Below are 26,172 nucleotides of genomic sequence, written 5' to 3'. Positions count from 1 at the left end.
GGGAAGCCAGCAGGAAGTCACAAGTTGCAGTCACATGACATCACACTTAACAACCTGTGGTGATTCACTTAATGTCCACAAACGGAACGTGTCATAAGTCAGGTGTGGTCACATGATTTTTCACTTTACAACCACATCACGTAGCAACAGAGTTGCCAGTCCCAATTGCGGTCAGTAAGTGAGGACTATCTATATTCTAGGAAGGTGTTCCCTAGGTCTTTTAAATGTTTCCCTATCTATGTGGGATAGAGTTATATGGATCAATAGAAATCCGTTCTCTTTTTGTGTCCATATCAGTAAGCCGTTATTTTGGTTTTCCATTTGTTTATTTATTTGTTTATTTTTAAATTGACCTTCACAATTTGCTTGTGATATAAGGGACTGCTGTACACAATTGTTTCTTATAGAAATATTTAAAAATATACTTTACCTATTAAAAAAACAACAACATAAAATTCCTTTATGTATTTTTCTAACATAACTACCCTTAATCATGTTCTATGATTAGAAAAGACTTCTTGAATTTCCCTTGCTTCTTCCAGCTGAGGTCAATTAGGAAGAAAAATCTATTGAATGATTGATGGGCATTCAATGAAATATCTCCTGATTTCCTGGAATATAGTAAGATGCTGCACCAAAAGGAATGACCTTCACAAGTCTACTAAACAGAATTTACATAATTGTCTTACAAGAGACTTAGAACAGTGAACCTTAGTGCTCAGTGGCTATATCTCATTATCACTACAAGTTATGCTTAAGAGAAGATGGACCCAAGGTGGTCTCAGTATCTTAATTTTAGCCAAACTATGTATACCCAAGCATGTCTCTTCTCATTTCTTGCCTATGGCTATCAAACTGAAACCAGGGAACTAAATGTTGTTGTAGTTAATCAATGTCTATGTAAATCATCTTAATGACAATTGGAGCATGTTCAGTAATTATCTTCTGGGTTTGTTAGTAAAATATACCAACTAATTCTTGCTAGTGACTTTAACATGGCATTGAATCCAATGAAGAAACCCTTTACTTCCTCTATTTTAATTATTTATTGGTCACTTTTATTTTCAACCTGCTTTCTTGAGAGATAAGGGAAATAATTACAGGGGGTAGAGAATAGCCAAATAGAATTGGGTTTGTTTGTTTGTTTGTTTGCTTGCTTTTAAATTCTAATTGGATCAGTTAAAGGCAACTCCTAAGACAAAATCTTCTAGAATGGGAGTGGGTAGGAGTACTATTCATTATATGTTAATATCTCAAAATGTATCAAAATAGTTGGTTTTAAGATTGATTTCATTATGATAGTGATCATTCCTCTCTTAACATGAAATTAGATTATAAGGCTCTAGGTTTCAGGCCAGAGCACAGTTGTGCAGATGAAACTATGTTACTCAGGAATATTCAAATAAGAAGGTTGAGAGAATCCCATTCCATTTTTGTTAGCTTCCCTGTAGCCTCTTAACAAGTTCTGATTTGATTATGAATGCCCTGAAGCTAAGGCTAAATTGAGAGCCAGTTTGGTGTATGGTTAAAGGCATCAGGCTGGAAACTGGGAGAGTGTGAGTTCTAATCCCACCTTGGTAATGAATCCAGATGGATAACCTTAGGCCAGTCACACTCTCTCAGCCCTAGGAAGAAGGCAATGGCAACCCAATTCCAAAAGTGCTGCCAAGAAAACAGCATGAACTTGTCCAGACTGTCACAAGGAGTCAAAATGGATTCAAAAGCACACATGCCCACACAAAAGCTAAACTAACTGAAGCCTGCAGAGCTATCAGAAATAATAATGGGATTATTGGATTGGACTGAATCTGAAGAAACATTGAAAGACCCTGCTGAAAAAGGGAAAATAAAAAAGAAGAAATGGTTAACTAAAGGAAGTTAGATGAAACAACAAAAAATCAATACTCCACATATATATATATTTACAATTTATGAGCTATTCTTCCCCAAAGATGCCTCTAGGGTAGGGTGGCTAATTTCAACTGAGACATGGGTAGAGCCTATTCAGAACTAACATCTTTAGAGCTGGGTATAAAATATTTATTTGATTGGTATCCCATATCCACTTCCAAGTTAATCTAAACTCATAGCAGAGCTAAAGGATGATAAAGCCATATGAGGCAAGGGGGAGAGGGAGGGAATTTGACATTGGCAGAACTAATAAAAAGCAAAATTTTGACTGGTGGGCTGTCATACTAGCTATCCTGATTTTCCACACTGACCTTTCTTTTCAGATTCATGGGTAGTGTCAATCTCTAACTTTTAAAAGGCAGTAAGATTGGCCTGGCCAATTTATGTCCAATCAGCCTCCTGAGCATTATTAATAAATTAGCGGCCAGGGATCTATATAGGAAAGTAGTGGACTGCCTGACTCAATATAATGTGTTGCCAGCTTTAGGTCCAGACAAGAATTCTCAATCAATGCATAGTCCTGCATCATTTGGTGAAGAAGTACTTACCTTACCTTCAAAGCTGTCTCTCTGCTGGCTTTATTAATCTAAAGGTGGCAGACAGACAGGAGATGCCATGGAAGGAACTAACATCTTCCCCACTGATTACCAATCACTTTGATTAATCATTGTTTATTCATGTTAGATGTGCCATACTACTCAAAAAGAAGTCAAATAAGACTAAATACTTAGTCCACTCCTCTTTAATTGTTTTTTATTAATTTTATCCTCCATGGCTGGCGAACAAACCTAAATCTCTCATTTTGCATGCTGACAGTACAGTTATTTTATTCTTGTCTCAGGCTGGCCCAAGGCGGAGTCTGCAAATACTAACAGCATTTTGTAGCAAAGAAAAAATGGCTATTAATTATATCAAAACTAAAGTGGTTGTGATTACTAAGAGGTACATTAATTGCAATCCTCATAGGAAGATAAATTATATGAACATTGAACAAGTCAGCCACCATGTACTTAGAAGTCCTTTTCCAATCATCTTCAGCATGGAAGGAACATCATTGTTTAGGCCTAAAGCTGTTTTGCTAGCTGCAGAGGCAATAAATTAGCCCCGATACAGTGAAATTATTCAAAGCCTCAGTGCTCAGCCTTTTGCTCTGTGACATGTACCTCTGTTGGTATAAGGGTTTAAGAGCTTTAGAAACAACTCAAACTAAATTGGTAAGAACTATGGTTCACATGCCAAAATGTGATAAATGCTCTCTTCCATCTGGAACCTGGTCTTTCTTCTGTAGAGCCGTGCATGAGAATCTGCTATTAAAGCACCAGTTCAATCTGCCTAGTGGGATCTCTGACCCCCGTTCTTGTTTAAAAGTTTGTCTCTTCCTGGAAAAAAGGCATGGGTGTCGCCTTTCAGCCCAATTCTTAGTCCAACAGTGGTATAAGAAAGCAACTTCAGAGAGAAAGAATTATGTTCTCAACTCTGACTTACAGAAAGACTGAAGTATCCCATAAAACTGTTTTTATACAGAAGATCTTTTACCTTAGCCAATTGTTTTATTAATATTTTAGCTGTTTTGCATAGGAGAGGGTTCTTATTTGCTAGTTTTAGCATTTTGTAATCTATTATTTTGGAGACAGGGTATAATAGCATCTCTTTACAAGACCACTTGTACCTTTATTTGTAAAGGTTGACTGAGTCAGACTCATGTTTTGTCGCACGGGCCTATGGACCAAAGCAGGTTTCGCTCTATTAGTGCTCCTGAGGAAAACATTTTTTCTTTTCCCCTACTAGTGGATTTGCCTACAGAAATAACCAGGTGCGTTGCCAAATTTTGTCCAAAAGTGATTACAAGAAGGAGAATTTGGATCTAATTTTGGGACTGTCTACTTGGTAGTTAATTTTGATTTTTAGTTAGGTATCTTTATGTATTTTACCCTTTTAAGATGTTTTTATCTTGTTACTGATTTTCTTGCTTTCTTATGCTCATTGTTTAGGGTTTTGTTTTCTGAGCATTTTTTTTCAAAACCAATATTTTAATATAAATCCAAGACAGATTTATTTTGTTTCCCTAAAATGGGGTTACTTTTTCTGTGTAAAAGGGCCATAGTGTCCATATAGTCATAACATTGGAACATCCACCATTTGCATGGGAATTGCCTTGCCATAAACAGGCTCTCACTCTCACACTATCTTGTAAGAGTTCGCCTAAGTTCTGAGTTTTGATAGACATCAGATTCATCTTTCTGAAATGAGCAGGAAATATCTCTATCTATCTATCTATCTATCTATCTATCTATCTATCTATCTATCTATCTATCTATCTATCTATCAAATTTATATAGCTGCCCATCTCACCAGAAGTGACTCTGGGTGACATACAATAATTAAATAAAACAACACATATATAAAAACAATCATATAAAATATTAAAAAATCATTATTAAAAATTAAATATTAAAATTAAAATATACAAACTCCAGGCATAGAGAGACTGAGTTTATCTACCTCAGTAGCAGAGCCATCTAAACATGACTCTGGTTCCCTGGGACCCCCAGGCCCAGTGACATAGCCACATTGTGAGGGACTTCCAGAAATTCAAGGGGGATGGAGCCAACCTAACCCCCTGGGGGGAGAAAGTTCCACAAGGTGGCCACCATGGCAGAGAAGTCCCTGCCTCCTGGGACCCAACAAATGTAAGTCCCTGGCAGATGTTACCTGCAGCAGGCCTTCTCTTGCAGTTTGTTTGTTTGCTGTTCAGTATATTTCTTATGAGCAGATTATGTTGAAAGAACTCATTTACTGGAAGCACAATAGTGATTGATGACAATCATTACAATTAATCTTGTATTTACTTGTTTTGTTCAAACGTGTAGATTATGATTTAATTTGCTTCATTGCACCATTTCTTTATTTAGGTTTTCTCAGGCAGCTGCTATTATTTGAGGCAAGCCATAACTTTCCTCTTGCCTCTATCTTATTGTCTTTTTTTTTTTTTAATAGCACTGAGAGTAAAAGGGTAAGTTTAATGTCGGAGTAGACAAATATAGTATGTTATGTAAATTCCATTTTCTCAGATTGGCTGGCACCTGAAGTACAGGAGTTTTGATCCTGGGCACTTACTGAGAAATAACCACACTATGACTATGCTATCATACATTTGGAAGCAAACTGAAGTGGATGCCAGGATTAGCAATAAAATGCATGGTTATACAGGAAATAATGGACAGCCTCCCTAGATAATCTATTTTACTGCAAATTTCATTATTCAGCATCCACACAGGAGAAATAACTCCTTAAATTTATTGCCCTCTTAAAAAGCTAAAGACAGGATAAGCTTCTCACCACTTGGCTATGTACCTTTCTGTTGTCCCCTGGAGGACTAGCTTTTGTAGAGGAAAAGACTGGCAATGTTTTCTGCTTAGTTTGGTCAAAAATCACACATCTCTTACATTCTTTTATTATAGATTACTGTGGATTCAAAAAAAATTAGTAAAAGTGATCTAGTCATTTCTGAATTTGAAATATTGGATAATTAGGTCAATACTGCATGCATATCAATTGAAAATAAAGCTTAATATCCATATTACTTTTTTTTAATTTATTTTATTTATTATCAAATTTGTATGCCGCCCATCTCCAACGGGTGACTCTGGGAGGCTCACAATAATAAAAAAGGAAAAAACACAAGTCCCTCCAACCATGGATAAAATCTATAAATAATTAAAAAACATATATTAAAAATGCCCTAAAAACCTCCTATAATTTTTAGCCCTAAAAACCTGCAAGATGCTGGGGGGGGGACAAACCCATCACCCCACCAGCCATCTCCACAGGTGCGGGCCCCCCTCCGGCCCCCATTTTTGAAATGATAATTCAGAATATTCTAAACAACCAAATATCCTCCTTTTCAATGGCAGTGCTTTAGGTTAAATATCAAGAAATATTTCCTGATACTAAAAGTAATATTTAATTCAGTTATAAACTAATTGGAAAAAGAAATAGCCGATTCTTTACAGTATGCTCCTTTCAAGATTAGGACAGTAAACCTGAGCCTAGAAGTAATGAAGTTAATGGTACAGAAATGAGATATTCCAAACAATATATTCCAAATAAAAACTGATTGTTATATTTTGAGCAATTGAAGCTCCTGAACCATCTTCAAAGACAGTCCTACACAGAATGCATTGCAATAATGCAGCCTGTTTCTAAGCCAGGCCTTTGTCATTTTCTGGAAAATAATTTTTAAAAGTTGTTAGCAGTACAGAATCAGAGACAACATAAAACTTGCTGATTTAGAAGTCAAAAGAAATCTGGCACTAGTCCAGTGCATACTAACTGTGGGCTCCTCAGTTTCCCAGGGTTGTAAAATCAGAATTCAAAAGAATTCTGATGTATGTAAAGAATAATCCAGATAGGAGGCCTTTGACTGTAGAGTATAGATGGAAATGTGTCTTCCCATCCAACTTGCATAAGGAGAAGATTATTGCTCTGCCAATGAGTAATACGGGATCACCCATTCATTTTCTGATAGATATTCCTGCTGTTGGATGTTCTAAGCTCTCATCCCTCACCCCCTGAAATATAATACACCTTATAAATGATATGTAAATAGGGAGTAGAACTATGGATTCTGAAGATTCAAACAAACATACAAAAATCTAGGTTTATTGTTTGATAGCTTATGGTGAGCTATAGCTAACTATATGTAATGTAGCCACTCATAATTAATACTTTTTTATTTGCAAACACATACACATACATACACATACCAGCCAACGTGATATAGTAGTTAAGATGCTGGACTAGGAACAGGGAGACCCAGATTTTATTCTTCCCTTAAGCACAGAAATGACCTACATCACTTTGGGTCAAAAACATTCTCTCCCAGCCTAAACTGAGAAGAACATCTATCTATCAATCCATATTGGACCAGTATGGTAAATTCTGGTCTATAACCTTCAATGAAGAGGTTGTTATCCTGCAGTAGAATCCTTTAGGCTGATAATCATAGCAATATGTCCAGGTTTGTGGGCGTGTGCATACAAAAACAATTTTTCTAATATATGCCATATTTAAGCACAGATTGCCCTAACATATTTTGTACACATCTTTAATATTTATATATAACTCTTTATCCCACCTCTCTTTGGAGTGGTAGACCCAATTTAGACTTCTATATACATTTTTAATGTAAATTATACATTTGTTATTGTGCATTCTGATCCATTACTGTGCTGTAGATTAGAAGAAATCAACTTTCATTAAACGAAAAAGTAATCCATTTATTTAAGTGTAACATCACTTTATAATGTTGACATTCCTGTTTCATAAAGGCTCAGACACAAGGAAAACAAACAAAAACAGAGTGTGTGTATGTGTGTGTATATGCTCTAAAATCTATTTATTTAAATAAATTATGTATCTGTTTCAGAGAATCAATGACTTAGTCATTGTTAAGGGCCAGTTCACACTGAACGTGATTCCTTTGGTTAGGTGTTAATCTGCTGTTAGTTAACAGCTCTGAGACTTGTATCTTTTATTGTACTTTATACCTCATTCAATTAAATATCCTCTCTTCTGACAAATTATACCAAAGAACATTACAGTATATGGTTTTCAGCATTTGTAGTCCTGTACTGATCATATTTAATATAAATTACATAAAGTTATCAATATATTAAAATTAGATAGCTGAACTATGAAACCCCGTGACTGTGATATATTTCTCAAATTATTCTCTGCTGAAGGAATTTGATCGCTGCTGTTGAAAACAGTTCGAGAATACGTGCTGTCCTATCCTTCTGCTCTATCATTTATCAAATATTTGGGGTGCATTAGCACCCAGGGGCTGCATTTGATGCATTTAATTGTTTGGCTAGTTCAGAATATATTGCTTGGAGGCTGCCTCTTGCTTTCTTTGAGGTGGGATAGATTATTGAGGTCAATTTACCAGCCTTTGGGGGCAAAGAAATCCAATGTTTTTAAAGCGATATCTTCCTACTCAGCCCAGCAGCACAGTCCTGTTTTCCCCTTATCTCCTGTATTATTCAGACGATGCAATGACAGGTAATCATTGTACTAGGGCTTAACAGAATCTAAATTATATTTTTGGGAAAGGTTAGTTAACTACATGGACCTTCAGTTCTTCTGAAATGGCCCAGACAAAAGTAAAAGGCTCATTATAGAGATCAGGAAACCGATTTAATATTTGTTCTGTACAGAATTCCTTACTTTGTCTCTTACACTAAATATTGAAATACCACATCTGTCACAAAAGGAAATGTGTGTGATGGGAAGAGTCATATCAGGCTTCGGATGCTACCGCTGTTTGGATCAGTATTGCTACATGTGATGAAATGCACCACCGCAATCAAGGCACTGAAAACAAAGGCAATGAAATCTCATAAGTTTCGATTCTAATGTCTTGCAACATTTAGCATATAATCTTGGGTGGAGTCAGCCATGTCTGCCAAGAAGCATAGTCATATGGGCCAGAAAAATGAGTGCCCGAGGTTGGCTGGCATTGTAGTCCCTCACTACAGCCAAGGAACTGCAGTGCTTCTGGGCCTGTTAGTGCTGCTTCTGTGGAATAACCTGGCTCCAGGGCCAATAGAAGGGACAGCCCAGGCTGGCTGATTAGCTGGAGACGTGTCTTCACCAGCTGCAGGTGAAAGCACTAGTGATCTGAAGTTGTGACCGTGTTTGCAGCAGCCATGTGTAACCAGTAAAGGCACACAGAGCTGGCTTTCCCTGGGGACTTCAACAGATAATGTTGGGTTTCTACCTATTGGGCCAACTCTGGCCTATCTTTCCCTGTTCTGCTGTGAATTATGGTCGGGAATTGGTTATTGCTCAGTTAGCAAATATCCCTGCATTAGTGCTGTAATACCATTACATAAACATAGATAATTACAATGACACTGTGTTTGCCAAATAGCTGTGATTATTCATGTCACCATTTCCAGAACCAAACAGTGCCCCAAAGCAACTGGAGAAAAAGGAATACAGTAGCAGCTAACAGGAAAAACATGATGAAAGGTTGGGGAACATTTAAGAAGATTAAATAAATGTTTCAACCTATCCAAAGCACTAATTTAACATAGACATTGAAATGAGTAAACAATGAATATTTCCAGTAGCCATTGCAGCAATGCACCAGGACATATTAATTATTCTTACTGCTTTTGATTTTAAATAAAAGTAAAAACTTTAAAATGTTTCATGGAAAATATAATTGTCACTATCTCTTCTGCTTAATCAATGATATTTCTCTTAGGAACATTTATTATGGTAAAGGTCATTTTTCCTTATTGGTAACTTATTTTCAATGGAAATTTTTAAAAAATCAAATAAAACAGAGCTCTGCTTTCTGTGCAATTATACCGCTGATTGGTTTGGGGTTTTTTTCTCCCTGAGTAGGGAGGAAAAAAGATATGAATTCTCATGATGTTGGGATCAGTAAGAAGCCCTGAATCTGTTCAAAGTTATGTTTGCTCCTGAAAAATTAGGCTAATTCAGTTTGTTTGCAAGGTCTAGTTATTTATTTCATTATTTATTTCATTTCCCAATGAGAGCATGCAACATTTTGTTTGCTATTTTGAAATTGGACTCCCCCCCATCCCTCAACAAGTGAGATCCAGAAAGACTGGAGCTAGCTATCAACAAATGTTGAGGAGTGCCTTCTGGATATCAAAAATGGAAATGTATTTAACACATATAATGATCAGCAGTGGACAATGCAGAAATTGTATCACAATGGAGTGTGAGGGAAATTTCAGAATGAACTTGCAGTGCAATAGCTCATGATCTAGATATCACCATGCACATTTTAATAAAAAAAAGTTATCGTCCTATATTTCAAAAGCCAATGTTAGTTTAGTCTGATATTTATTTATATTAGGCAGCTAGAGATTGGAAAACGGAATTTGAAAAGCATGAACTTTTCTCCAGAGAAAGGACCTTGAAGGTTGTTCTTATTAGGGAAAGACAGGAGAATTCTTTTCAGTTAAAAAAATATTGGCACTTCACATTTGGAGAATGAATCCAGTCCAAAGGTTGCCTCCTTCGCCCTTGCTCCCTCCCCATACCTTGTCTAAGGAGAATATGAAAAAAATCTAGTTCAAGAGTTTTCCCGATTTTCAGTTTCAAAAGAGAATGATAGGATGGTAATCAAGAGTGAAGAATGGCCTTGATTGAGTCTAACCACTGGCCAGTCTAGCCAAGAAGGCTCTTCATGGTGTATGGCCAGTCCTCCAGCATTATCTCACTATGTCATCTTCTACATGCAAACCATAGATCTGTAATAGGACTCAGCTGAGGTAAATAAAGAACAAAATTTATTTTCTAAAAAATAGTTGAAAGCTTTAAAAGTTTACTGGCTAGTCAGATGTATGAATGATTTAAAAAACAAAACTTTAAATTCTATATACGAAACTCATGTCAACTGAATTAGACTTTCCTACTGTTTACCCTTGTCTGACTGGCTAGTGCCTTCCAAGTTCTCAGATACTAACTTGCTACCTGAGATAGAGGCTACAAGCTTATTTGGTGTTGTAGGGTTACAATGCTACACGTGCATTTTTGAAAATAGGCCTACCATACCTGGGCTGCATAATCACTTGCTGGTGATCACTAGCTGGTAACCAAGGGTTAGAGTTGTCTGCAACTTTTTGCTGCCATTTAATGTGTGCTGGCTTGCTTGCATCCTACATAAGGTAGGCCAAGTCCTAAAAGTATTTTTAAATCTGCAGAAACGTTTTCTAGGTAAATATAGATAGAATCAAATGGTTAATTTATTATCAGCTGTCAGTTTCCAGTTTATTCTTTTAGAAGTTAATTCCTGGCACATCAATTTGGTGAAGCTAGATATAGCTGGCTGTCGCCATCTTATTGAATCCCCAGATAGTAGAAACTGCATTCATCTCATTGTCCAAAGAAAAACTTTTAAATAAATGTTAAAAAGTAATGTTGAATCTGTTTTTCTATCTAAAAACAAAACAAAAAAAACCTTCTGGCAATTCTATCCTTATCTTGTCTGTTATTCTTGATGGATAAAATGCAAAAGCTTTCTTGAATTGTGTGAAACTAATCAATTCTCCATCACCTCTAGCTGATCCAGATGAATGCTTGAGAATATGTTTTCTAATCAGGAGGGGAATGGCCTTAACAAGAATTTGGCAATCAGCAGTAGTAAGTGGTATTGGCCTGCCTTACAGCTGCCACCAAAGATTTCCTGTTTACTTTTTCAAGAATTGTTGTAATTAATGTCTCTCTCATTTCTTTGGCGAGGCAGCTCTTACTGAAGACTCCTTGAAATGTCTCTTGCACACAGTAGACCTCAGCAGATTCTAGAAGGATTTACTAAAGCTTGCAAATCCCAAAATTTTAAGACTTCTCTTCACACTCAAATTACTTTTTGTTTTTAATTATGCAAAGCATTGCCATGATGAAACTGCACAAATATACCCACATACCCACACCGCTTTAGAAAAAAAGAAAGAAAAAGGTCTTGACTATTCTTCAGGTGACACCTGTCTTTAATTCTGTGACACTGCAGGTATCTGCAATCCAGTGTGTATGCATGGTGGGCGATGCAGCAGGCCCAATGTTTGTGACTGTCCGTTTGGCTGGAAAGGAAAATGTTGTAGTATACGTGAGTCTGAATCCCTTTTGATTCAAATATGCTATTTATTGATCATTCAAGTGTGCCAGAATGAATTGTAATCTGTTTCAATGCTAATTATTTAGTTCTGCTGTTTCGGGACTTTGAACAGTTTTATATTTTGGTCATTCAAATTAATACAACATTCTATGCTTCCCAGTGTAAAGATAAAAGTCCTTCCTTTCTGTCTGGCAAAGCTGATGGTCTGTTAGGCTATTATTATTTTATTATTATTATTATTATTATTACAGAAATTCTTGTTTTTATAAATAGTATTAAATAAGAAATATTAATTTTTAGTTTTACTAAAAGCAGATATTTTGTAAGATTTTATAAAAGATAGACATTCCAAACTATTTAAAGACTAGTAAAATATACTATCTGTACTGATATATTTGCAAGGCCATTATTGGCACATTAGTTTGGTGCATCAATTCTGAGGTTGAAATCAAACAGTAACAATAATTTTAACACTATCAAGCCTCATCACAGTTAACTACATTAAAAATAAAATAAAATCCAAGTAAGCCAGCAGATTTGGAAATTGTGGAAATATTTTTTTTCATTAGGGGTTATTTGTTATTACAATGTTAACACATAAGCAAAATGAATTTATAGTCAGGATAGCACAGTTTTATAGGAGACTTTATATGTTGGCTTGATCCTGGGGTTGGCTTCCAGATAGCTGATAGATGAAGTTGCATCTCAGGTTCCCAAACATTAAGTGTGCCCATGTAAGCTGCAGCAAATTAACAAGGATTTCCTATTTTACCAACCACAAAAACAAGGGAAGGGAGTTTTAGGTCACTTGATCGTTGTTGTTGTTGTTTTACTCAGAAACCTGGGCTCTGAGCATAGACATTAAACTGCTGCCACTATTTTAAAACAAAAAGCTTTTTTTTTTAGTCTATCATTGGATATCGCCATTATAATAGACAACAGTTGAGTATCTCAGGAAAAGACAACAAATGCGTAATAGATTTTCATCTAGTGCATCTGTTCATTTCTGCGTACTGCTTTGGAAACTGATCTGAACAAGATGATGGTAGGGAGTTATACATATACGTAAATCTCCATACTAGGCTGCAGACCCCCAAGCAGCTCAACAATACCTATTGTGACTTGGTGTCCTGCTCTTGGTATAATATGCCTATGAGTAGCACCGCTCCCTCTCAATCCAAGAGCCATTTAATGAAACAAAGACTCCCATATGTCTGAATATGAGCATTCCTGAGTTTTCGGGGGGGGGGGGGTTGTTCTTTTTGTTTTTTGACCTTCACCTCGGCCCTTTAAGCTGCTAGCAGCTGGCTTGATAATGAATTTTTGATGATTTCTCAGCCAGGGAAGGAGGAAATCATGTACTGAATTGAGACCTAGTAGTATTGCATACGCAAATGATGATTTAAAAAAATCTTAAGCAACTGCCCTTGCCTAAAAGATTGTTTACATGGTAAACAAGGCTACTTTGCAACAACTCTGCCACTCAGCATCCTTCAAAGGGCACCGATCTGATTAAAACACTATTTAATATCCCCATGTTTACTCTGAAATTAATGGGTTACTCTGTTAATCACTCAATCAATTAAGGATTTCAGACCTAATAGAAAATGAAAATTTAATGACTAGGGAATCTGCCTTTGGAGCAATTCTGTGATGAAACTAGAAGTCAGAGTGGCAGAGATTAAGGGGGAACTTTCTAATCATGGACATTTCAGAATGCTAATTGCCTCATGAAGAATACTCATTAAACTCTTTTGAGATCAAGCTATTTTGAAAATAATTGTAGGAAGCTAACATGACATGTCACTCAGTAAAGTGACTTAAAACTCATGGGACATCATAAAGATCTTATTTCCCTCTCTTCACTTTTTTTTTTTTTAGCTGTGTGTCTACCCAGCTGCATGAATGGAGGTGAATGTATAGGACCTAATGTTTGCCAGTGCTCAGAAGGATGGGCAGGCCTCTTATGCCAGATTCGTAAGCAGTTTTTGAATATAATTGTCTTTTCTCTTTGCTTTTGTCTCTGTTTAAAAATACATACACTTCTAACTATGGATGAATATAGTTTTGCTTTCCTCCATATTATTTAAAAAGAAAATAGAGTTATACTCATATTGTTTATGAAAAAAATGCAAATATGGATAAGTTAAAAAAAAATGATATAGAACAAACCAGATTCAACAGGTACCACCATTTCCAGAATGAAGAGGACTATGTTATTTTGCCTTGCAGCTGTTAAAGATGAGGAGCCAGATAGAAAAAAAAGTGGCAATCCCAGCTCAGTGTCATAAATGTGATTAATTAGATTAGGTTTAAAATTCAGCTGTTCAAGAGATATGCATTCAAAACCTTTTGCCATGATGAATGAATTTATCTGCTTCACCTTGTCCCATATCATCATCATGATCATCATCAATCATCGTCATCATCTCTCATTGTAAACTACTTCAAGTTTTCTTCTAACGGGAAACAGTGTGGAAATGTTTTAAATTAACCCATAAATAAATAAGATACTTTATATCTTGTTTCTGGAATAATGTTCAAATTTTGATAAGTTCTTGTCAAAAAAATGAATTGCACAGAATTCTTACCTTTCTCCTTTCCAATTAATTATTAATAAATAAGAAAAATATTAGGATGTGTAAGAATTGTTTGGGATCCACATTTTTAAGCAAATGGGATTGCTCCATACTACCCAGAAAGTTGTTTTTTGATTGCACACTTCTCTAACTTTTACAAGAGGGTTCTCAACCTATATATATATAAGTAATATATTGAATATATATAAGTAATATATTGAATGTGTGTTTTAGGTAAAATGTACACACTATGTATCTTATGTAAATCTAAAAATTGATGATCTAAATATATATATATATTCTCTTGTCAGTAGCATGCTATCTAAAAAAAAAATGATAATGAAGAAATGGAATGGATTTATAAGAAAATAGATGACCTTGTGGTTAATCCGTTTAAAAAAGAAACACGGTAAAGACCTGGATATTCTATTGAAAGAGAATACATTGACTTCATAACATAGGTTATATGGGAAATATGTTCCTAATTAACCATAGTTTCTCCAATATACATCTGCCCTTTGTCAGCTTGATAGGAACCATAAAGTGATTCTGGCTTTTTGGTTTTTGCACTCAATATTTGCTTGAGAAGTTTGAGACATTTGTTTGAAATGAAAGCTATCTTTTTATGCATCTACAGAATTTCAGAATGTTAAATTATGCCATGTTAGTCTTATTTAGATGATCATCAGTGAATATACAAGTGAGCAGATAAGATTAGGATTGGCAGGCACAACCTCTGTTCTTTGCATTTTTGGTTGGTCACTTGAACCCATTATAGAGGACCACAGACTATGAATTTCTTCAGATGTTCACATGGATCAACTTGTTTTCTTTATCTATAGAGAATCATTCAGTTGGTTATGCATATCCAACTGATAAATAAATAAATATCTCCTTGTTGAAGGGAGTCCCCATGGAATGGCTTGGATTGGGGTGGGTCCTGGGCTAATGATTGGCAGAATTCACTTAACGACTGCAGGGAATGCCAGGATTTCCATCGCTAAGCGATGCAGTCATGTGACGTTTCGCTTTACGACTGCATCGCTTAGCAATGGAAATTCCAGTCCCAACTGTGGTTCTACGTCGAGGACTACCTGCATTGGCCCAATGGCATCTTTGCCAATCAGATAAATTGAAAACACCTTCATCAAATGGTAACCTCAATTTAGCTAAAGAAAGCCTTGGAGGTCCATATCCCAAATAAATTTCCTAAATAACTTATCAATCCATAAGACATATTTGTTTGATATTAACATAGGGAATACCTCTAAGAACATAAATCAAATGAGGGACAATATTCATTTTAGTAACATTAACTTTGTCCCACAAGCTGAAAGGAATTTTAAGCCATCTATTAACATCCAGTTCAATCCGTTCTAAAAGTTTCAACATATTTATTTCCACATATAGAAATATTTTGAGTATATAAAGCCCCACATATTTAATATAATCAGTAAAAATCACAAAACCCATATCTTTATTGTATTGATATATTAGGGCCCAGAGGAAGCAAACAAGATTTTTCCCAATTTATCTTATAACCAGGATACTTTCCAAAATACTGCATAACCTGTACAAAATTAGGCAAAGAAGTAGAGTACTCATCTAAAATTGCCAAAATATCATCAGCATACAGGAATAATTAGTACTCACACCCTGCCAATGTAACACCCTTAATATCTAAGTGATTGCCTTACCATTATGGCCAAAGGTTCAAGAATCAAATTAAATAGCAAAAGAGAGAAAGTGGGCATGTACCACATGGTAACTGAAAAGAGTCTGAAATCATTTGATTTGTTATTGCTCTGGCACAAGGTTGCAGATAACAAATCTCAATCCACTGGATAAAATCCCATGGAAAACCATATCTAATCATCATTTGCTTTGAAAATTTAATCTGAACCAAATCAAAGGCTTTTTCTGCATCTAAAGATACTAATACTGCAGTCTATTCTATCCTTGGTTATATCCATTTTATCAAGTAGTAACCATAAATTATCTGATGCCTGACAATTTTTGATAAACCCTGCCATTCTAATAATCTGCTTAAGTTGCACATCCTCAGCAAAGATTTTTGGGAAATTTCCACTGACTTCATTATACATATCTGAAATTGTATACCATTTCCCAAAACAAATTTCAAAGAGGATGTGACTAAAATCTTTACTCCAGTTTTTTTCTTTTCATTTTCTCAACCAAAAGTACTTGGTTCTTTCTTTTCTTTTTCAGACATAATTTAAAATGGCAATTTTATAGTTTAATATTATGCATGTCTATTCAGAAGTAAGCCCTATTAAGTACAGTGAGAACAAGTGAGACTTAGTGCTGGCTCCAATTTTAATTTGAAGAACATTCCTCAATGTGCCCTGGGTAAACAGTCTTACCTATGGGTACTCAGACATAAGCTCAGTTAAATTCAACAATCTTTCTCTGAAGTAAGTGTGCCAGTTTTCATAGCTTTAATGGCATGGTAGGAATTTTAAGCATAAGCAGGGAAAACACATTCCTTTCTTCCCTTTTACTCACATAAGTCAACTCAAGTAAAACATGCTTGCAATTTGTTATGTTGGATGGGTAAAATGTAATTTCATTATCATATTATGCAGAAAACACATAGAGAAGTAATGAGCATCTATATTGCTGACCAAGATAATGCTTCTATTGAAAATAAATGACAGAATTCTACTTTTTTACTATCTGCTGCCACCTTATCTAGTGACTGATTTCTCTTAATATTTCCTCTTATTGTTTGATACGATATGTATTGTAGCTGAGAAATCCTTTGAAAGAAGCCTGTTGGAATGCATGGGAGTGCATACAAAAAAATCAAATTTGAAATTGTTAAGGCAGCCACATCTTTTTCCAGGCTTGCATGGCTGCTTCCGGCTGTCTCCACATGTGCTAGGCAAAATGGTTGTGTGCACACACAGACAGAGATAGCGAGGAGCAACTTCCAAAGAAGCTGCATGAACCTGAAGAAAGAAGCCATTACTTTAACATTTCAAGAGATAGGCTTTGTACACCTTCCCATGTGTCCTGAAGCACCTCTTTCAAAGGATTTTCACAGCCCTGATACATACCGTATGTCCCTCATCATCTCTCTTATGCTCACTGAATTAAATACGTATTTTCATGGCTTCAATAATTATCCCCCAAATTTGTTTATGAATGTTCACCTTCTGAAAACTGCTTTGTTTAGAATGAGTTGTTAAAAAGCTTGCAATGCAGTCAGAAGAAAGCAAAAGAAAAGTCATTCTTACTAACAATATGTGCTCCAGTTTCCACCTTTTCTGTCACAGAATACCAAACATATTTTCAGGAAGATAAAGCATTTTAAGTCGAGCATGATCATTATTGCTTTATCTTTAATAATCAGAATAGTAGCTGTACAAAATACCAAAATTGCAGCCATAAAAATGACAATGGTAGAAAATAGTTGAGAATAACTAATAACACTACCCAATTTAAACCAAGGTGAATCATCCAAAGATTGGCTGAAAGAGCCAGGTGTGGCCAAAGACCATGAAAAATAGAACAGAGGTTAGCAACGCTGTGCCTGTAAATACCATAGTATCTATGACACCACAAATGATAACCACTGAACCTGCAACATTCTAAATGACATGATCAGTATATTGCATCTCAAATTGTGCCCCAGAATTAAATAAAAGGTGTTTTTAAAAATTAAATGGCCAAAATCTTCAAGTATTACTTTATTGATTGATTGGTTTGATATGGTATGATTTCTCCAGGATCTTAAGGCAGCTTCATTTTTTCCTTACAAGAAGAACCCTATCTATAAGGTAGCTTGGGCTGTCTGAAAGTTATGGTCCAAAGTCTTCCAGTAAGCTGGCCCAGGGTAGACTTCAAATTGGTCTACCCAGTCTTAGTCCAATACCTTTATGCAGTGGTCTCAAACTTATAGCCCTCCAAGTCAATTTTTGTGACCTACAGCAATACTTGCTAAGCACCAAGGATGTTGGCCAGCATCCTTGCATGCTTGCAGTGCTGCAGAGAAATGCAAGTTGGGCCATAGGAAACACTCCTCGAAGAGGAATGGCATGATAGCTTGCCTCGGCCCAACCTAGCAGATCTCCCAGCAACAATGGGTTATGGATGGCCAGGATACATGATTGGTACCCCAATGTCTCTCCCACTGAGTTTCACCCTCCAGGAATATCCAACCTATACTTGCACTCCTTGGCAGGCAGAGGAACAGGCCAGTAAGGCTTAGTCGGGGAAGATGGACAGGAGGCTGGGGTTGTCTAACGAAAGTAAACAGAAGGCAGCTGAGGTAAAGGGCTGGGTCTACTGGACAGAGAGAGGTAAAGACAGGCAAGCAAGCATGCAAGGTCTGAGGAAGGAAGGAAGGAAGGAAGGAAGGAAGGAAGGAAGGAAGGAAGGAAGGAAGGAAGGAAGGAAGGAAGGAAGGAAGGAAGGGAGGGAGGGAGGGAGGGAGGGAGGAAGGAAGGAAGGAAGGAAGGAAGGAAGGAAGGAAGGAAGGAAGGAAGGAAGGAAGGAAGGAAGGAAGGAAGGGGAAAACAGAAACAGAAATAGAAATAGAAATAGAAATAGAAATAGAAACAGAAAAGAATGAAAGGAATAAAGATCTCTCCTTGCAGCAAGTAGAGGGAAAAAAACAGGATTTGGTTTTCCTAGATTATATCATCCTAGATATGATCTTGAAAAATAGTATACATCAACCTTTTAATAAAACCAAGTGTTGGCATTCTGGTTAATGAAAATGCTACCAATAAAAAGTAAATTAGCTCTGTTTCACAGTCAAGGGTTTGGTTTTTTTCCTTTGATGTAATAAATTTAATTTTAATGGCATACCCATACTATGGTACTCTTAATTTTCTTCATTTTTGCCTCACTATAGACTTTTGTATTAGTGTTTTAAAAAGTATCTTGTGGACCTCAGGCTAATTAATTAGTCTGTGTGGCTCTTGTCACTGTGTGAGCTTAAAATCCCTGCTTTAACTGCACCATCTGATAAGACTCATGGATCACATAGCCAAACCTCTCAAGTTCTAGCATTTTCATTTTTTTAAAAAAAACTTGTTATATTTTGGTATACATAACTGCACAAACTCTCATAATGGTGCCTGATATTGAAAAATATTGACCCTTGGAATAGACTGTAATGATCCTGAAATCCTAAAGATGGCATCATGATGGAAAAGAAGAAGTTACTATTGATGTCCACTGAGCTTCTTTTGGCAATGAGACCCGCAGTAAGACCTCAAATGTTAACAGAGGAACACTTGTAGAACATATAGTTTTAGAAACTATACTTATTTACTACCATTTTAGATTCACATCATGTTTAATTTTTGAAGTATTCCCTTACACAAAGCTTTATCAATTCTCATCTATTTACTTACGCAGTTGCCAGGAGTTAGTAGTTCCAGAACTTCAGTCAGGAACATCATTCTGCAGAATATGTAGGAGAATATATAAGAGAAGCAGGTAGCCTCAGAACCTTCTTCAGGTAAATAAGTCACATAAATCTTTGCAAATAGTGTTCTATATAAAGTTTGCAGATCCTGGATTCCCAATGTGGCATCCACCGGTGTCAGTGAACACAATTTTATTTTAGCATTTTAAATTAAAAATGGGAATCTAGAATGCTGCAAAACAAAATATCATCCCAGAATATTATCTTTATTTCTATTTTGTGAGACAGCTTATAACATACTAAAAGATTTCAAATGTACCTGCCTATATGTGCTTGACCCAAGGATCAGAAAATTGTGTTCTTTATTAAATGAATAAGCCCCATTCTTTGATGCCCACCAGTTTCAGTCTGCTATCCCTCCTTGCCAGTAGTCTTCAGAAAACAGTAGGTCAGTGGGGGATATCACACAAAAGGTAGAAAGTTCACGACACACATATTTTGATGGCCAAAATAGAAATATCTTCTGTTTGCTTCACTTCAGGATCCAACTAATTTCCAAAAAGATATTTTTCAAAGACAGGGATTTGGCATTATGTGGTAAACAGGAAGTTATTTTTGGTATACCATTGGTACTGATCTCTATCCCTTTCAACTAGGCATTCTTAATCTAGGAATCACTGTATGGTATACAGCTGCAGAGAACACTGAATCCACTCTTCTGTATGGAACATCTTATGAAGTTGTTAAAATAATGAATAATCTGACATTTTGATCATTGACCTCAGTGACTTTATGCTGATTAATATCTACTGCAACATAATGTTATATATACTATTTCATTTGCTCATTAGGAACATCTTACTTTCATTTCCAAGTCAAACTAGTAGCTTTATAATTTTCTAAATCTCCTTCCCCTCTTCTGCTCCCTTTGATATATCTCATTCCAGATTTTCTCTTCATTTAGGTAAAGTGCTCAACAATGACAGTCATTTGCATTATAGTTAATATTCTTTCCAACACAAGGGGAAGTATTTTTAAGGGCATTTATTGATTATAATTTCAGCACAAGAAACTTTGCTTAATAATATAGTCTGCTTTATTCTAGGGTTTAATGTTACTTGTAAATACATTTCTGAAAAAATCATTGAGATTTCCACTTGACTATTTTATGCTTTTAATTTTAATTTTCTTTTGAAAATTTTAAATTTTCCTCCCAATAATGCAGGATAGAATGGAATTGCATTCTGTTTCATTACATTTCCCTCTTTTAGCATAGCACTAAATCAAATGCAGGATAATCCCTTAATACATATTTTAAAGCACACTTTCTTAAGTTTTATTGACATATAAACAAAGAAGCTTCTTTTAGCCTACTCTTCTGTAGCCATTGCTTTCCATTTTAAAATTCAGTGTGACCCTGAAGCAATAAATTGGGCCAATAAATTAGGCCAATCAGTTATTCCTGAGTAGAAAAAGAGAGGACAAAGAAAAAAAGTTAGTCTACCTGGTTCTCTTTTTTGCCACCCCTCCACTTGTTCATGCCTAACACAGTGCACTCTAGTCAGAGTCTTTTCACTTCTCTGCATGTAGAAACAATCAGCCTTACCAGCTGATAGTAATTGCATTTCAACAACCTCATGCTTACAGTTTTTGTAAACTATAATTTAATAATGACCCATCATATCTTTGTTCCAGAAATGATCACCAGCCAATTTAAGTAATATATTTAAACCCCATTGTCTGAACTTAATGTAGAATGCCATGAAGATTTTGTGGATGTATATATCACAGAAATGTCAGCTCCTGAGATCTAATTAAAATAGTAATATGACATGTGGATTCTTTTTGGATTAGTGCCTTATGAATTGGCTGCTCTCTTTTTTCTGTGCCAAAACAATGTCAAAAGAGCACACGCTGCTAATTAGGAAGAAGGGGGAGCTGGCTTCTAATCAGCAGTCCCATTGCCTAAACTTTTATGAAGGCAGAAAATAGCTGGGTTTTAGCAGAATGCTGCTGAAATTGAAATAAGGTCAATCCCATAAATCATATTTACAACTTTAATATAGCAATATATTTTTAGATTCAGAAAACAGCTTGCCAACATTGGTTTCATTAGTAAATAAATTATATATCTAAATGAGCTTGAAAAGGCAAACTGTATTAGTTAAGGAAATGTCATCATCCTGTTTGTTTCTTTTAATAGACTGATAATAATGTAGGCTTTTCAAAGGATTATTTATTACATTACATTATTTTAGACCTGATACATTAACAGGCCTCAACTGTGAGAGAAAAGAGGGCAATTTATTGGTTACCAGAAATCTTTGGAATTTGGCTTTGCTGCAGATTTACTGCAGCAAGGAAAAAAGAAATAAATTACAAATCATGCTGGAGGAGTCCTACATATCTAGTGCTATTTGTTTAGATCTTGTGAAATTTGCTGTAGCCTATCAGAAGCAGTGCTGGAGCAGAACACAGAGTATGTGCTCCTTTATTCCTCTTTGTGCAGGCTTAAAGTAGAGAGGAAAGAGAATCCACACTGCCCACTACTATCCCCCTTTGCATTCTTCTTCTTCTTCTTCCTCTTCCTCTTCCGCTGCTGCTGCTGCTGCTCAGAACTATAAGGAGAATGCAGAGGCAAGCAAGCTTTGCTCTGCCTTCAGTAGATGTGCTGCATTTGGCATGGCTTTAGAATCAGAGAAACAAAACTGATGAATCTTCATCTCTCTCTTCTACTCCAAGCTTGGAGAATGAAATGGAGGTAGGGGTATCCTCTGCAATAGCACTTCTTAAGTTTTGAGTGCTCATTGAGAGCAGAAGCAGAAGGACTATGTAATCCAGCTTGAAGTGCTCTCTGATTGGTTGGCCCAGCCCTAAGAAAGAGGGCAATTTCCTGCAGCAGTTCCATTTTAAGATTTTGATCTCTTATATTTTTAATTTCTGCTGCTTTTAGCTACTGTTTATAGGTATACCTGTTTAGAGGTATACAGTCTATACCTCTTTTATTTTGTGATTATGCTGTGTCACTCTGAGAAATGTTGATGTAAAGAATAATTATTTTTTTAGAAATGATGACTTAGTTTGCTTTTTCTTTTCAGTTCAAAGATAGAGGGAGAAGCCAAACAGATGCTGTGAGATCAAAACATCTATTAGTGCAGAAGCAAAGCAAGTTTGTTCATGTTCCTTTCAGCTATGGGGTAGATAGTGCAATGGTTTGCTTTATCCCCAGTAGACATTCTAATGAAATCCAAGCAAACTCCATGTCATATTCAACTCAGGGAAGTTGAAATCAAGTTGTATGCTCTCCCAGTTTCAATTCTTCTTTCCCTCAAATCCTGCTGAGCTGCCTCATTGTTGCAAGGAGGGGGATATTATTGGGAGGGATAAGTGAAGAATGCCAGGAATGTATGCCAGGAATATATAACCCCAACAAGATCTCTCAAGATGTGAAGGTCGTCCCAGCTGCCCTGCTAATGCAAACAGGCACCTGTATTGGACAGCAGTGATATAGGGTGTTGCTGCAAGCAGATCATTTTACTGACAATGGCAAAGGCATCATTTCATACTGTGTGGGAAATGGCAATATTGAACCACTCTTGTATTTTACCAATAAAATAATTGATGATATAATGCTAGATGATGGGCCACTCAGGTCAGGTGACACCCAAGTACTACTGAGGAAGAGCTGAGGATCTTGCAGAGTAATAATGGGGTTTATGATGTGGCTAGATTAAAGTCTAATTGCTGATCTTACCATGCAGGAAAAGAAAATCTGAAGCTGCAAAGGTAGAATTAAAAGTGTGAACATGGAAAGCATGAACATGGAAAAGCTCAACACGGTAAAAGATTAAATGAAACTACACATTTTATATCCTAGGTATCAGCAAATTGAGACAGACAGGAATTTGACACTTTCGGTCAGAAGATCGCACTGTTTACTACTCAAGACCAGAGAAATAAAAAAGGAATGGCAAGGCTGTCATAGTTAGGAAGGGTATAATTTGAATACAATGCAATAAATAACGTTTATTAACATTAACATTAACGAATAATGTTAATTAAACTTTATGGACACCCCTTTAATACAACAATTATCCAAGTTTATGTTCCAAGCACTGATACAGAAGAACACAAAGTTGATGAATTTTATGATCAAGTTCAGTGCAAAACCAACAGAAGATTGCAAGCAAGATTTGATGCTTATGGTTGGAGATTGGAATGCCAAAATTAGAAATATTAAGGAGAAAAGTGTAGTTGGATTTTATGGTCTAAGAAATCAAACTGAAGCAAGAAACCAACTGATCAATTTCTGCTGATCCAGTGATTTCTTCATTGCTATCACTGTATTCAAACAATCAAAATGTTGCCAATGTACATGGACATCACCAGATAGAGTTCACAGAAATCAAATTGACTATATTATTGCTACAAGGAAATGGAAGAGCTCAGTTATAAGAGCAAAGATGTGGCCAGGGGCTGACTGTTGAATAGAGCATGAAGTGCTCATGTGCAGGTTAATCTAAAGCAGAAGAAAAAAGCCAACCAGTTTCCACAATATGATCTTGCATATATATCCATCATTTTCAAGAAGAACATCAGAAATCACTTTGAAGTCCTGAACCTCATGTATAGGGAACCAGAGGAACTGTGGGATGAACTTAAAGAAGTAATTAAGGATGAATGTGAAAGAGATTGCCAAAGATGAAGAGACAGAAGAAAGCAAACTGGGTGTCAGAACAAACTGTGGAAATTGCCAAGAAGAGAAAAGAAGCCCAAACCAAGAAAGACAAAAAGCTCAGGAAGGAACCTAACAAGTTATTTTAGATAACTTTTGGATGAAACAAGAAGCAGTATTACAACAACATTTGTAAAGACACTGAAGATGGAATCATACATGGAAACACAAGGAAAGCCTTTCAAAAGATGTCTGAACTCAGAAGGAGGTTCCATCCTTGAACTGGTATGATAAAGGATGCCAATGGACAGATAGTAATGGATTCAAAGAAGATCAAACAAAGGAATATACTGAAATTCTATCCAATGGAGATGTCAACACCTGAAATACATTAGAAGATATTCCCTATTTACAAGAACCTCTAGTATTAGAAGATGAAGTTAGAGTAGCACTCTGGCCACAACCAAGTTGGAAGGTTACAGAAATTGATGGACTATCCACAGAAATATGGCAAGCAACACAATAGAAAGAAGTAAAGGTTCTAACCAAGCTATGCCAGCAAATCTAGAGAATGACATGGCAGCCAACATATTGGAAGAGGCCAATCTACATACCAATACTAAAGAAAGGAGACTTGACAGTGTGTGCAAACTATCATACAATATCCTTAATTGCACACACTAGCAAAATAATGCTTAGGAACATTCAATGCAGAGGAGAGCCCTACATGGAAAAAGTGATGCCGGATGTTCAAGCTGGCTTTATAAAAGGCTGAGGAACACAAGACATTATTGCTGATGCACAATGGATAATTGAGAAAGCCAAAAAAATACCAAAAAGAAGTCACATATTGATTATAGAAGTGATTCTCCAACACATTTGAACTTTGGTGTTGGAGAAGACTCCTGAGAATACAATGGACAGTCAAGAAAACAAACAAATGGATCGTCCAACAAATCAACCCAGAGTTCTTATTTGAGGTACAAATGACCAGGCTCAAATTATCCTACTTCAGACATATTGCACGAAGACCCAGCTCTCTGGCAAAGGCTCTAATGCTGGGAAAGGTGGAAGGAAAAGAAGAGGATGACTAGCAGCAAGGTGGATGGACTAAGTTACAGTGGTGATGGGTGTACCATTGGAAGGATTAGGGACAGATCATCATGATGAAAATCTGTCTACGTGGTTGCTAAGAGTTGACACAGATTTGATTGCATGTCAATTAATCTCAATAAATTCTAGTAAGGATAAACAACATTTCTATAAGGTGATTAAACAAAAAGAATTCAAAGAAACTAAAGGAGTTCAAGCATCCTTTGGTATTTCAAAATATGCCATAATTTTTTGTTCTCAAACAATATACTTAGGAAAGGATATGAAAAATGGACAAACTATTTTTTATTTATAGCAACTGCATCTGTTACAACTAATAATGCAGAAAAGCTGCTAGATGCGCTCAGAATTCACTCACAATCAACTACCTTGAAAACCCCCAAACCACCATATTCAGATTAACAAAAAGCAAGAATACCACAATACTACCTGAGTCATCTTTTTTCAAATGTGCAATGTATGCCCTAAAATGGTAAATTATCTCTCTTTTTCAATAGCATAGCAATCCATTAGAATTGTTTAAAACAGCAACTTAAACTGAACAAATGCAAACGAGTTGCAAGCTTAATGTGACTTTTCTCCCCCACTGGATGCTGTGTTCAACACACTTAACAAAAAGAATGAGCTTTCTTGAGGGACTTGGTAGAAAAGGTTTGCTTTATTGGTATGAAATAATTTCAGATACATAGGATATAGTATATGATTTCTGAATGAAAATATAAACTTTTATTTTATGATTCATGTGGTTGTGAGAAACTATGGAATCATGACATTATGTGGGAGGGAGACTCATTACAAGTTTGTACTGAGCCTAAACAGGAATCTTTCTCAGATT

The 26,172-nt window shown here is 36.0% G+C and overlaps 1 protein-coding gene across 4 annotated transcripts in view; it reads left to right on the top strand.

Moving 5' to 3' along the window:
* LOC103050933 (von Willebrand factor D and EGF domain-containing protein-like) overlaps window positions 1–26,172 on the top strand; it is a 245,855-nt gene that overhangs the window by 205,251 nt on the left and 14,432 nt on the right. For 2 of the 4 annotated variants that reach the window (XM_088146519.1, XM_088146518.1), the window contains exons 27-28: window positions 11,465–11,560; window positions 13,451–13,546. The exons of 1 other annotated variant lie outside the window; for it this stretch is intronic. In XM_088146519.1, coding sequence (XP_088002645.1) covers window positions 11,465–11,560; window positions 13,451–13,546 — 192 coding nt within the window. Of the gene's footprint in view, window positions 1–11,464; window positions 11,561–13,450; window positions 14,066–26,172 lie in introns of those variants that run through there. One more of the 4 variants, XM_088146517.1, reaches the window with a different exon arrangement.

Source organism: Python bivittatus, unplaced genomic scaffold, assembly GCF_059951505.1.
Source record: "Python bivittatus isolate LINGU-HERP-01145 unplaced genomic scaffold, Pbiv_v1 ctg000480_np1212, whole genome shotgun sequence".
Taxonomy (NCBI): domain Eukaryota; kingdom Metazoa; phylum Chordata; class Lepidosauria; order Squamata; family Pythonidae; genus Python; species Python bivittatus.
The sequence above is the reverse complement of the archived record's forward strand: the minus strand, read 5'-3'. Positions and strand labels throughout refer to the sequence as shown.